This window comes from Scomber japonicus, chromosome 21 (genome assembly GCF_027409825.1).
Source record: "Scomber japonicus isolate fScoJap1 chromosome 21, fScoJap1.pri, whole genome shotgun sequence".
In the NCBI taxonomy this organism is placed as follows: domain Eukaryota; kingdom Metazoa; phylum Chordata; class Actinopteri; order Scombriformes; family Scombridae; genus Scomber; species Scomber japonicus.
In genome coordinates, this window is record NC_070598.1 from 18,555,608 (window position 1) to 18,570,565 (window position 14,958).

General features: G+C 44.6%; 1 protein-coding gene across 1 annotated transcript; it reads right to left on the reverse strand.

The window, feature by feature from the left end:
- Nucleotides 1-13,517: 13,517 nt before the first annotated feature.
- Nucleotides 13,518-14,672, reverse strand: prmt6 (protein arginine methyltransferase 6). Its single transcript, XM_053342475.1, has one exon. The coding sequence runs from the start codon at nt 14,657-14,659 to the stop codon at nt 13,607-13,609; it is 1,053 nt and encodes a 350-aa protein (XP_053198450.1). The 5' UTR covers nt 14,660-14,672; the 3' UTR covers nt 13,518-13,606.
- Nucleotides 14,673-14,958: the final 286 nt, after the last annotated feature.

A 14,958-nucleotide genomic window follows, 5' to 3' on the forward strand; every position in this document is an offset into this window, starting at 1 on the left:
GCTGAGTCAATTTCAGGTGTAAATACTTAAGATTATGGGAGTAATTAGTGAAAGAATGAAGCAAGTGACTTCCTGTTGCCAGTAGGGGGCGCTATGACTGTCACTAAATATGAGACTGTACATATGTTCAGACGGGGACACTGTACAAGCATATTAAATTTGGAAAAGCTCAGACCATGTGGAGTCAAGTTATGAGGGTTTGAATTTTCATGGCGAAGGATCGAAATTCGCCACGTCACCACGGCAACCAGGAATGACGAGGGAAAAAGCTTTTGATAACTTTTCATCTCCAATGTCTCAAGATGACTCTGTGTGAATTTGAAGTGGATGGGATGAAAACTGTAGGACTAGTTCGCTCAAATATGATGCCAATATCGGCAGTAAAATCAATACTTTGATTCAAAATGGCCGACTTCCTGTTGGAGTGACGTCATGGTACCCGCAGACTTTTTTGTGCGTCTTGACATGATGAACATGTGTACCAAGTTTCGTTTCTCTATGTCAATCTGGGGCGAGGGGATCGATGTTCTTGATTTTGCAGGTGGCGCTAGAGAGCCATTTTGGCACGCCCATTTATGCAAACCATAAAATATCAAATTTTTCGCCGGGTCTGACTAGCATGCAAACTTTGGTGAGTTTCAGGGCACGTTCAGGGGGGCAAAAAGCCCGTTGTTTTGGGAGAAAAATAAAAAGCGGAATAATAATAATCCGGGCAATTACAATAGGGCTTCGCGCTGGTCAGCGCTCGGGCCCTAATAATCCGGGCAATTACAATAGGGCTTCGCGCTGGTCAGTGCTCGGGCCCTAATAATCATGGCAAAAACAATAGGGCTTCGCGCTGGTCAGCGCTCGGGCCCTAATAATAATCATGGCAAAAACAATAGGGCTTCGCGCTGGTCAGCGCTCGGGCCCTAATTAAAACTGCAAGCAGTGATGAACGGGCCCTCGCGTCCCCACGCATGTCGGGCTGCGGCTCGGTCGCAGAATGTAGCATCACCAAGGTCTTATGTCTCAGCTGAGTTAATTTCAGGTGTAAATACTTAAGATTATGGGAGTAATTAGTCAACGAATGAAGCAAGTGACTTCCTGTTGCCAGTAGGTGGCGCTATGACTGTCAGTAAATATGAGACTGTACATGTGTTCAGACCAGGACGCTGAACGAGCATATTAAATTTGGAAAAGCTCAGAGCATGTGGAGTGAAGTTATAAGGGTTTGAAATTTCATGGCGAGACATCGAAATTCGCCACTTCACCACTGCAACCAGGAATGACGGACGAAAAAGCTTTTGATAACTTTTCATCTCCAATGTCTCAAGATGACTCTGTGTGAATATGAAGTGGATGGGATGAAATCTCTAGGACTAGTTGGTTCAAATATGATGCGTGGAAATGACCAAAAAATGCACCAAAATATAGCATTTTTCCCAAGATGGCCGACTTCCTGTTGGACTTAGGGTATGGGTCCAAATGGCGTTTTTGTGCGTCTGGAGATGATACATAAACCTACCGAATTTCATTCTTCTATGTCAATCGGGAAGGCTGAGGTTCAATTTTGAAATATTCAAGGGGGCGCTATTGAGCCATTTTGTCACGCCCATCCCATTGAAGTATATAGGATGTTAAATTAACCCACTCCAGACGTGTGTGTTGAGTTTCGTTACCGTGGAGGCATCTTTTGTTTCAGACAACTGTAATCGTATTTTCATGGCGTTGAATGCGTTGTCATGGCAACAGTATTTGATGATGGGTCACGAGTTGCAGAATGTGGCATCACCAAGGTCTTATGTCTCAGCTGAGTCAATTTCAGGTGTAAATACTTAAGATTATGGGAGTAATTAGTGAAAGAATGAAGCAAGTGACTTCCTGTTGCCAGTAGGGGGCGCTATGACTGTCACAAAATATGAGACTGCACATGTGTTCAGACTGGGACACTGAACGAGCAAAGTAAATTTGGAAAAGCTCAGACCATGTGGAGTCAAGTTATGAGGGTTTGAAATTTAATGGCGAAGGATCGAAATTCGCCGCGTCACCACGGCAACCAGGAATGACGGGGGAAAAAGCTTTTGATAACTTTTCATCTCCAATGTCTCAAGATGACTCTGTGTGAATTTGAAGTGGATGGGATGAAAACTCTAGGACTAGTTCGCACAAATATGATGGCACAATCTGCATTAAAATCAATAATTTGATTCAAAATGGCCGACTTCCTGTTGGTGTTAGGTTATGGGTCCAAGAGACTTTTTGGTGCGTCTTGACATGATGAACATGTGTACCGAATTTCGTTTCTCTATGTCAATCTGTAGCGAGGGGCTCGATTTTCTTGATTTTGCAGGGGGCGCTAGAGAGCCATTTTGCCACGCCCATTTATGCAAACCATAAAATATCAAATTTTTCGCCGGGTCTGGCTTGCGTGGAAACTTTGGTGACTTTTCAGGCACGTTCAGGGGGGCAAAAAGGCCGTTACTTTGTCAGAAGAAAAATAAAGGGGAATTAAAACTGCAAGCAGTGATGAACGGGCCCTCGCGCCCCCATGCACCGCCTTGTACGCGCATGCCGGTGCATGCTGCAGTCACATGCAGACACAGCGGGTACGTAGACGTCTTGGCACCCGGGCTTGTAATGAATGTTGTGTGATGGGGCTAAGTCACATTGCATGTGTCCACTAGGTGGCGCTAGAGATCACCCACCAATTACATGTCATGTTGCAGTGTGTGATGTGGAGAACACATCCTGTAAATTTCATGTAAATCGGATAATGTTTGTCATGTGAGGCTGACTTCCTGTGTCCAGTAGGTGGCGCTGTGTATTTGACACAGTATTGATGCATAGATGTGTTTAGGGCGGGACCCTCTACATGTGTGATCAATTTGGTGTAGACGGGACAATGTCTGTAGGAGTTATAAGGACTTCCTGCTTCATGGCGAAGCATCGAAATTGTCTGCACAGCCACGCCCAACAGGAAGAAGTCATAAAAAAGCTTTTGATAACTTGTCATCTCCAATGTCTCAAGATGACTCTGTGTGAATTTGAAGTGGATGGGATTAAATCTCTAGGAGTAGTTCGTTCAAATATGAGGCGTGGAAATGACCAAAACATTCACCAAAATTGAGCATTTTTCCCAAGATGGCCGACTTCCTGTTGGACTTAGGGTATGGGTCCAAATGGCGTTTTTGTGCGTCTGGAGATGATACATAAACCTACTGAATTTCATTCTTCTATGTCAATCGGGAAGGCTGAGGTTCAATTTTGAAATATTCAAGGGGGCGCTATTGAGCCATTTAGTCACGCCCATCCCATTTAAGTATATAGGATGTTAAATGACCGCACTCCAGACGTGTGTGTTGAGTTTCGTTACCGTGGAGGCATCCTTTGCCTCTGAAAACTGTAATCGTATTTTCATGGCGTTGAATGCGTTGTCATGGCAACAGTATTTGATGATGGGTCATGAGTTGCAGAATGTAGTATCACCAAGGTCTTATGTCTCAGCTGAGTAAATTTCAGGTGGAAATACTTAAGATTATGGGAGTAATTAATGAACAAATGAAGCAAGTCACTTCCTGTCGCCACTAGGTGGCGCTATGTCTGTCACTAAATATGAGACTGTACATGTGTTCAGACCAGGACGCTGAACAAGCATATTAAATTTGTAAAAGCTCAGACCATGTGGAGTCAAGTTATGAGAGTTTGAAATTTCATGGCGAAGCATCGAAATTCGCCGCGTCACCACGGCAACCAGGAACGACGTGGGAAAAAGCTTTTGATAACTTTTCATCTCCAATGTCTCAAGATGACTCTGTGTGAATTTGAAGTGGATGGGATGAAATCTCTAGGAGTAGTGCGTTCAAATATGATGCCACAATTTGCATTAAAATCAATATTTGATTCAAAATGGCCGACTTCCTGTTGGTGTTAGGGTATGTGTCCAAGAGACTTTTTGGTGCGTCTTGACATGATGAACATGTGTACCAAGTTTCGTTTCTCTATGTCAATCTGTCACGAGGGGCTCGCTTTTATTGATTTTGTAGGGGGCGCTAGAGAGCCATTTTGACACGCCCATTTGTGCAGACCATAAAATATCGAAATTTTCGCTGGGTCTGGCTTGCGTGCAAACTTTGGTGACTTTTACGGCACGTTCAGGGGGGCAAAAAGGCCGTCGTTGTGAGAGAAGAAAAATAATAATAACTAGAACTGTTCGTCCCGAACAGTTATGAACGGGGGCCAAGCCTCCCTGCGTGACTCGCCCCCCCCGCGACTCGTCCCCCGCGAAGCCCACGCAATATGGCCTAAAAGGATGACAAGGCTCTGGGCGTGCATCAGGACACAGGCCAATGTCTGAGCCTCAGTATTCACTGTAATGGGAAGTGCGAAAGGCCGAATGTGTGGCGATTTGGATTTGTCGTAATAAGTCCCGCCCACTTTCACCGATTGTTACGTAATTTTGCAGCTGGCCTCTGGAGTGATGTCTCATCATGCTCACCAAATTATGTGTGAATGCGATCATCTTTTAGGAGACTTGATATTTGTGGGTTTATAACGCCCCCTGTTGATTGATTTGCACCATATTTGGCACAGAGCCTCTGGATGACTTCCTGAACAAGTGACTTAAGTTTGAAGTTAAAAGCATTTACTTTGACGAAAATATGAAACAATGTGTTTTTTTAAGCTAGCAAAAAAGATTGTTTGGCTATAAATAGAGCATTTTTTGGAGTGCCAAAATTCTTTTGATAACTTTTCACCAGACTCATCTGGAGATTATATGTGCAAAGTTTCATGCAGATAGCTCTTAAACTGTAGGAGGAGTTCAAAAAAGTAGGTTTTGCATATGCGGTGACTTAGCAAAGGAAATCTGCAGCATAAGTGGGCGGGGCCTATGTCAGACAATCCAGCTCTATTCAGGGAATACATGGATATGATGTATATGAATGTGTCATTTAAAATGTGGAAGTTACAGGCAAAAACGCGTTTGTAGCCGTTATAGCGCCACCTAGTGGTGTAGATGTGCTATTTTTGTTGTGGAAGATCTGTGTCCTATTCTATATCTACCCTATAAATTTCACAACCCTCATCATGAAAGTTCAGCTAAAATAAATGCTTGTTGTTTATGTACTTATAAGCCACGCCCACATTTACCAGTCATGACCACCTTCAATATATGGCCTCAGCAATGGGTGTGCATCATACCTACCGAATTTGGTAGAAATCCGTAAAGCCGTTCAAGAGATATAAATTTCCTAGATTTGTAGCGCCCCCTAGTGGTCAACATTCACAAAACTTGGCTCATACCCTCACAGTCACATGCCAACCAAGGATCTGAGATTTGGTGTTAATAGCATTTAGTTGGACCGAGATATCCAACAGTTAGCATTTTCATAGCTAGCTACAGAAATTAATTTGTTAATAATTTGCGCGTACCTTGGCCGAGCAAAATTCTTTTGATAACTTAAGATCAGGTTGAGCTGGGCAGTGTACGTGCCAAGTTTCACGCAGATCGGACAAAACCCCGAGGAGGAGTTCGAAAAAGTAGGTTTTGCAGTTTTTGCGATTTAGCGCAAAAATTTTCTAGGCGGAAGTGGGCGTGGCCAATGGCAAAGTGATTCAGCTCTATTCAGGGAATATGGGGATAAAAGGTTTTTGAATGTGCGACATACGGTGTGAGAGTTATAGGCCAAAACGCGTTGTCCTTACTTATAGCGCCCCCTGCAGGCGGACATATGTAGTTTTTTGCGTCTGAGGTACGTGCAGGGGTCTGGACCAACCCTCCAAATTGCGCCGCCCTCCCTTGCACGGTGTAGCCTGCAGCACCAGTTTTATCAACGGAAAAATAAAAATAATAATAATAATAAAAATCAACACAAAAACAATAGGGTTCCTAGCACCGCTGGTACTAGGAAACGCGTCTGCTTGCATACGCGTTTCCTCGTCCCCTCGGGCTTGGCCCCCTAATAATCTGGACGATTACAATAGGGCTTCGCGCTGGTCAGCGCTCGGGCCCTAATAATCATGGCAAAAACAATAGGGCTTCGCGCTGGTCAAGCATATTAAATTTGGAAAAGCTCAGAGCATGTGGAGTCAAGTTATGAGGGTTTGAAATTTCATGGCGAGACATCGAAATGCGCCACATCACCACGGCAACCAGGAATGATGGACGAAAAAGCTTTTGATAACTTGTCATCTCCAATGTCTCAAGATGTTTCTGAGCGAATTTGAAGTGGATGGGATGAAATCTCTAGGACTAGTTCATTCAACTATGAGACCTGGAAATGACCAAAAACTTCACCAAAATTGAGCATTTTTCCCAAGAAGGCCGACTTCCTGTTGGACTTAGGGTATAGGTCCAAATGGCATTTTTGTGCGTCTTGAGATGATACATAAACCTACCGAATTTCATTCTTCTATGTCAATCGGGAAGGCTGAGGTTCAATTTTGAAATATTCAAGGGGGCGCTATTGAGCCGTTTAGTCACGCCCATCCCATTGAAATATATATGATGTTAAATGACCCCACTCCAGACGTGTGTGTTGAGTTTCGTTACCGTGAAGGCATCCTTTGCCTCTGAAAACTGTAATCGTATTTTCATGGCGTTGAATGCGTTGTCATGGCAACAGTATTTGATGATGGGTCATGAGTTGCAGAATGTAGCATCACCAAGGTCTTATGTCTCAGCTAAGTCAATTTCAGGTGGAAATACTTAAGATTATGGGAATAATTAATGAACAAATGACGCAAGTGACTTCCTGTTGCCAGTAGGTGGCGCTATGGCTGTCACTAAATATGAGACTGTACATGTGTTCAGTCCAGGACCCTGAACAAGCATCTGAAATTTGGAAAAGCTGAGACCATGTGGAGTCAAGTTATGAGGGTTTGAAATTTCATGGCGAAGCATCGAAATTCGCCGCGTCACCACGGCAACCAGGAATGACGGGGGAAAAAGCTTTTGATAAATTTTCATCTCCAATGTCTCAAGATTACTCTGTGTGAATTTGAAGTGGATGGGATGAAATCTCTAGGACTAGTTCGCTCAAATATGATGCCAGATTCAGCATTAAAATCAATATTTTGATTCAAAATGGCCGACTTCCTGTTGGTGTTAGGGTATGTGTCCAAGAGACTTTTTGGTGCGTCTTGACATGTTGAACATGTGTACCAAGTTTCGTTTCTCTATGTCAATCTGTCACGAGGGGCTCGCTTTTATTGATTTTGTAGGGGGCGCTAGAGAGCCATTTTGCCACGCCCATTTCTGCAAACCATAAAATATCAAAATTTTCGCCGGGTCTGGCTTGCGTGCAAACTTTGGTGACTTTTAAGGCACGTTCAGGGGGGCAAAAAGGCCGTCATCGGGAGAGAAAAAAAATAATAATAATAATCATGGCAAAAACAATAGGGCTTCGCGCTGGTCAGCGCTCGGGCCCTAATTAAAACTGCAAGCAGTGATGAACGGGCCCTCGCGCCCCCACGCACCGCGCCGTACGCGCATGCCGGTGCGTGCTGCAGTCACACGGCAGACACAGCGGGCACGTAGACGTCTTGGCACCCGGGCTCGTAATGAACGTAGTGTGATGGGGCTAAGTCACATTGCATGTGTCCACTAGGTGGCGCTAGAGATCACCCACCAATTACATGTCATGTTGCAGTGTGTGATGTGGAGAAGACATCCTGTAAATTTCATATAAATCGGATAATGTTTGTCATATGAGGCTGACTTCCTGTGTCCAGTAGGTGGCGCTGTGTATTTGACACAGTATTGATGCATAGATGTGTTCAGGGCGGGACCCTCTACATGCGTGATGAATTTGGTGTAGACAGGACAATGTCTGTAGGAGTTATAAGGACTTCCTGCCTCATGGCGAAGCATCGAAATTGTACGCACAGCCACGCCCAACAGGAAGAAGTCATAAAAAAGCTTTTGATAACTTTTCATCTCCAATGTCTCAAGATGACTCTGTGTGAATTTGAAGTGGATGGGATGAAAACTCTAGGACTAGTTAGTTCAAATATGATGCCTGGAAATGACCAAAAAATTCACCAAAATTGAGCATTTTCCCAAGATGGCCGACTTCCTGTTGGACTTAGGGTATGGGTCCAAATGGCATTTTTGTGCGTCTGGAGATGATACATAAACCTACCGAATTTCATTCTTCTATGTCAATCGGGAAGGCTGAGGTTCAATTTTGAAATATTCAAGGGGGCGCTATTGAGCCGTTTAGTCACGCCCATCCCATTGAAGTATATAGGATGGTAAATGACCCCACTCCAGACGTGTGTGTTGAGTTTCGTTACAGTGGAGGCATCTTTTGCCCCTGAAAACTGTAATCGTATTTTCATGGCGTTGAATGCGTTGTCATGGCAACAGTATTTGATGATGGGTCACGAGTTGCAGATTGTGGCATCAACAAGGTCTTATGTCTCAGCTGAGTCAATTTCAGGTGGAAATACTTAAGATTATGGGAGTAATTAATGAACAAATGACGCAAGTGACTTCCTGTTGCCAGTAGGTGGCGCTATGACTGTCACTAAATATGAGACTGTACATGTGTTCAGACCAGGACGCTGAACAAGCATATTAAATTTGGAAAAGCTCAGACCATGTGGAGTCAAGTTATGAGGGTTTGAAATTTGATGGCGAAGCATCGAAATTCGCCACGTCACCACGGCAACCAGGAATCATGGGCGAAAAAGCTTTTGATAACTTTTCATCCCCAATATCTCAAGATGACTCTGTGTGAATTTGAAGTGGATGGGATGAAAACTCTAGGACTAGTTGGTTAAAGTACGAGGAGTGGAAAACGCCAAAATCGCACATATTTTTCAAAATGGCCGACTTCCTGTTGGAGTGACGTCATGGGCCCCACTGACTTTTTTGTGCGTCTGGACATGATACATATATATACCAAATTTCGTTCATGTACGTCAATCTCTCACATTTTTATATTCAATAGGGGGCGCTATTGAGCCATTTTGCCACGCCCATTTCTGCAAACCATAAAATATCAAAATTTTCGCCGGGCCTGGCTTGCGTGCAAACTTTGGTGACTTTTCGAGCACGTTTAGGGGGGCAAAAAGGCCGTCGTTGTGCAAGAAAAAGAAAAATAATCTTGACAGATACAATAGGGCTTCGCGCTGGTCAGCGCTCGGGCCCTAATAATAATCATGGCAAAAACAATAGGGCTTCGCGCTGGTCAGCGCTCGGGCCCTAATTAAAACTGCAAGCAGTGATGAACGGGCCCTCGCGCCCCCATGCACCGCCCCGTACGTGTATGTCAGTGCATGCTGGTACGTGCATGTTGGTGCATGCTGCAGTCACACGGCAGACACAGCGGGCACGTAGAAGTCTTGGCACCGGGGCTTGTAATGAACACTGTGTGATGGGGCTAAGTCACATTGCATGTGTCCACTAGGTGGCGCTAGAGATCACCCACCAATTATATGTCATGTTGCAGTGTATGATGTAGAGAACACATCCTGTAAATTTCATGTAAATCGGATAATGTTTGTCATATGAGGCTGACTTCCTGTGTCCAGTAGGTGGCGCTGTGTATTTGACACAGTATTGATGCATAGATGTGTTCAGGGCGGGACCCTCTACATGCATGATGAATTTGGAGTGGACAGGACAATGTCTGTAGGAGTTATAAGGACTTCCTGCCTAATGGCGAAGCATCGAAATTGTCTGCACAGCCACGCCCAACAGGAAGAAGTCATAAAAAAGCTTTTGATAACTGGTGTTATGTCTTAGCTGAGTCAATTTCAGGTGTAAATACTTAAGATTATGAGAGTAATGAGTGAAAGAATGAAGCAAGTGACTTCCTGTTGCCAGTAGGTGGCGCTATGACTGTCACTAAATATGAGACTGTACATGTGTTCAGAGCAGGACACTGAACAAGCATCTGAAATTTGGAAAAGCTCAGACCATGTGGAGTCAAGTTATGAGGGTTTGGAATTTCATGGCGAGACATCGAAATTCGCCATGTCACCATGGCAACCAGGAATGACGGAAGAAAAAGATTTTGATAACTTTTCATCTCCAATGTCTCAAGATGATTGTGTGTGAATTTGAAGAGGATGGGATGAAATCCCTAGGACTAGTTTGTTCAAATATGATGCCTGGAAATGACCAAAAAATGCACCAAAATTGAGCATTTTTCCCAAGATGGCTGACTTCCTGTTGGACTTAGGGTATGGGTCCAAATGGCGTTTTTGTGCGTCTGGAGATGATACATAAACCTAGCGAGTTTCATTCTTCTATGTCAATCAGGAAGGCTGAGGTTCAATTTTGAAATATTCAAGGGGGCGCTATTGAGCGATTTAGCCACGCCCATCCCTTTGAAGTATATAGGATGTTTAATGAACCCACTCCAGACGTGTGTGTTGAGTTTCGTTACCGTGGAGGCATCCTTTGCCCCTGAAAACTGTAATCGTATTTTCATGGCGTTGAATGTGTTGTCATGGCAACGGTATTTGATGATGGGTCATGAGTTGCAGACTGTAGCATCACCAAGGTCTTATGTCTCAGCTGAGTTAATTTCAGGTAGAAATACTTAAGATTATGGGAGTAATTAATGAACAAATGACGCAAGTGACTTCCTGTTGCCAGTAGGTGGCGCTATGACTGTCAGGAAATATGAGACTGTACATGTGTTCAGACCAGGACGCTGAACAAGCATATTAAATTTGGGAAAGCTCAGACCATGTGGAGTCAAGTTATGAGGGTTTGAAATTTCATGGCGAAGGATCGAAAATCGCCGCGTCACCACGGCAACCAGGAATGAGGGACGAAAAAGCTTTTGATAACTTTTCATCTCCAATGTCTCAAGATGACTCTGTGTGAATTTGAAGTGGATGGGATGAAAACTGTAGGAGTAGTTCGCTCAAATATGATGCCAAAATCGGCATTAAAATCAATACTTTGATTCAAAATGGCCGACTTCCTGTTGGAGTGACGTCATGGTACCCACAGACTTTTTTGTGCGTCTTGACATGATGAACATGTGTACCAAGTTTCGTTTCTCTATGTCAATCTGGGGCGAGGGGATCGATGTTCTTGATTTTGCAGGTGGCGCTAGAGAGCCATTTTGGCACGCCCATTTATGCAAACCATAAAATATCAAATTTTTCGCCGGGTCTGACTTGTGCGCAAACTTTGGTGAGTTTCGGGGCACGTTCAGGGGGGCAAAAAGCCCGTTGTTTTGGGAGAAAAATAAAAAGCGGAATAATAATAATCCGGGCAATTACAATAGGGCTTCGCGCTGGTCAGCGCTCGGGCCCTAATAATCATGGCAAAAACAATAGGGCTTCGCGCTGGTCAGCGCTCGGGCCCTAATTAAAACTGCAAGCAGTGATGAACGGGCCCTCGCGCCCCCATGCACCGCCCCGTACTCGCATGTCGGTGCGTGCTGCAGTCACACGGCAGACACAGCGGGCACGTAGACGTCTTGGCACCTGGGCTTGTAATGAATGTTGTGTGATGGGGCTAAGTCACATTGCATGTGTCCACTAGGTGGCGCTAGAGATCACCCACCAATTACATGTCATGTTGCAGTGTGTGCTGTGGAGAACACATCCTGTAAATTTCATGTAAATCGGATAATGTTTGTCATATGAGGCTGACTTCCTGTGTCCAGTAGGTGGCGCTGTGTATTTGACGCAGTATTGATGCATAGATGTGTTCAGGGCAGGACCCTCTACATGTGTGATCAATTTGGTGTAGATCAGACAATGCCTGTAGGAGTTATAAGGACTTCCTGCTTTATGGCGAAGCATCGAAATTGTTTGCACAGCCACGCCCAACAGGAAGAAGTCATAAAAAAGCTTTTGATAACTTTTCATCTCCAATGTCTCAAGATGATTCTGTGTCAATTTGAAGTGGATGGGATGGAATCCCTAGGACTAGTGCGTTCAAATATGAGGCCTGGAAATGACCAAAAAACTCAGCAAAATATAGCATTTTTCCCAAGATGGCCGACTTCCTGTTGGACTTAGGGTATGGGTCCAAATGGCGTTTTTGTGCGTCTGGAGATGATACATAAACCTACCGAGTTTCATTCTTCTACGTCAATCGGGAAGGCTGAGGTTCAATTTTGAAATATTCAAGGGGGCGCTATTGAGCCATTTAGTCACGCCCATTCCATTGAAGTATATAGGATGTTAAATGAACCCACTCCAGACGTGTGTGTTGAGTTTCGTTACCGTGGAGGCATCCTTTGCCCCTGAAAACTGTAATCGTATTTTCATGGCGTTGAATGCGTTGCCATGGCAACGGTATTTGATGATGGGTCACGAGTTGCAGAATGTAGCATCACCAAGGTCTTATGTTTCAGCTGAGTCAATTTCAGGTGGAAATACTTAAGATTATGGGAATAATTCATGAACAAATGATGCAAGTGACTTCCTGTTGCCAGTAGGTGGCGCTATGACTGTCACTAAATATGAGACTGTACATGTGTTCAGACTGGGACACTGAACAAGCATATTAAATTTGGGAAAGCTCAGACCATGTGGAGTCAAGTTATGAGGGTTTGAATTTTCATGGCGAAGGATCGAAATTCGCCACGTCACCACGGCAACCAGGAATGACGAGGGAAAAAGCTTTTGATAACTTTTCATCTCCAATGTCTCAAGATGATCCTGTGTGAATTTGAAGTGGATGGGATGAAGATTATGGGAGTAATTAGTGAAAGAATGAAGCAAGTGACTTCCTGTTGCCAGTAGGGGGCGCTATGACTGTCACTAAATATGAGACTGTACATGTGTTCAGATCAGGACGCTGAACAAGCATATTAAATTTGGGAAAGCTCAGACCATGTGGAGTCAAGTTATGAGGGTTTGAAATTTCATGGCGAAGGATCGAAATTCGCCGCGTCACCACGGCAACCAGGAATGACGGGGGAAAAACCTTTTGATAACTTTTCATCTCCAATGTCTCAAGATGACTCTGTGTGAATTTGAAGTGGATGGGATGAAATCTCTAGGACTAGTTCGCTCAAATATGATGCCACAATCTGCATTAAAATCAATATTTTGATTCAAAATGGCCGACTTCCTGTTGGTGTTAGGGTATGTGTCCAAGAGACTTTTTGGTGCATCTTGACATGATGAACATGTGTACCAAGTTTCGTTTCTCTATGTCAATCTGTCACGAGGGGCTCGCTTTCATTGATTTTGTAGGGGGCGCTAGAGAGCCATTTTGGCACGCCCATTTGTGCAAACCATAAAATATCGAAATTTTCGCCGGGTCTGGCTTGCATGCAAACTTTGGTGAGTTTAGGGGCACGTTCAGGGGGGCAAAAAGGCCGTCGTCGTGCAAGAAGAAGAAGAAGAATAATAATCATGGCAAAAACAATAGGGCTTCGCGCTGGTCAGCGCTCGGGCCCTAATAAGGCTAAGCATGACAGTGGCTTCAAATTGGATTTTTATTGTTTTAAAATATGATAATAATATTCACACGGCAAAAATAGCAGCGACTGCCCCTCTTTGTACCCATACACTTGTACAGTGAGAAACTTTAGGTCTAATTGGCAGATAATATTAGATGAAGTTTAAGGATGTGGGCATTTCAGTGTGCTGCCCGATCAACTGACTCTCACACAGTGGTGCGTTCACAGTCACCACACTATGTCTGGGCTTCAGAGCTCCAGTCAGGGATAGAAAAAGTCTTGGACAGTTTTTTCTGCTCTCCTATAGTGTAGTCCACATGGATGCATATATGTCTGGCGCTGTCCTCAGATGGATACATGCTGACCTCTCCAGTAACCAGCGTGTCTTGTACCACATCTACCGGAACGTCTAGATACAGCACGGCCTGCTTCCAATGCGTCTCCGGTTTAAACGGAGATGTGGAAAGCACGAGCGCCGGTTTGTCCGGGCAGGGGAAAGTGACCGTGAAGTAAACACAGAAAGCGTTCACAGCTGCTGAGCCGAAACACTCGCACGTGAAGTGGCCCTTCACAGACCTCAACTCCTCTACGGTGACTGTGTTCAGATCCAGCTCTGCGAAGCGTGCCGGATGCGAAAGCACGTCCTCCACGGTCACAGAGTTCACAGTGATGTCCGAGTTCATGATGCATTTAGTGGCAAAGTCAGACATGCAGGACATATCGACACCGTACTGATCTTTAACGGTGTACCAGAAATGTAAGCGATCCTCCACCACCGGGTCGCAGATGGGTGCTATGTAAAGTTCGGCTTTATTAGGTAGGATGACCCCACCCGGCTGTAGCCACTTGTCCCGCGCATAAAGCACCGAGTTGAGCATGGATTCGTGCAGGAGCGCGTAACCCATCCACTCACTCACTATCACATCCACTTTCTCCGGTAGATCCACCGTCTCCACCGTACCTCGTATCACCTGGATCTTCTCCTCCATGTTGTTCTGCTTCACTATCTTCTCCGCCTGCTCGGCTATGGAGCAAGCTTCCACCGCGTACACTTTCCTGGCACCGGCTTGCGCGCAGAAGATGCTCAACACGCCGGTTCCTGCCCCGACATCCAGCACAACTTTACCCCGAATACACTCACTGTTCCTCTGTATAGCCATGCGGTACGTGTTGGTTCGCACGTGGTCCGCTATCATTTCCTCGTGAATAGTCACATCGGAGTAGCTGTCAAAGTACAAGCTGTCCTGTCGGCTTTTATCTAATTTTCTCTTCTTTACAACATGAGACATCTTCTCGCTTTGTGCTGCAGCAACCTCCGGAGTGTCCTGTCACGCTACTTCCTCATTGCAATATATGGGATTTGTAGTTTTCAGCAGCTGGTGATAAGATGTATCCAAATGTTTAATAGACTACAAATCCCATAAACACACAACGGTGACGCTAAAGTCAGATTGTTGCATTCATGGTCAGGGAGAAAGCGGTTCAAATAAGGTCCAATTTGTCTTTTATTGAAACAATTAAAGGATACAAGAAGTTTACATCAACTTCACAAACACGCCAAGGGGGACTAGATTGTATAAATGATTGA

Excerpts from the sequence above, each read along its gene's own strand:
- prmt6 (XM_053342475.1), bottom strand. The coding sequence starts at position 14,659 with ATGTCTCATGTTGTAAAGAAGAGAAAATTAGATAAAAGCCGACAGGAC.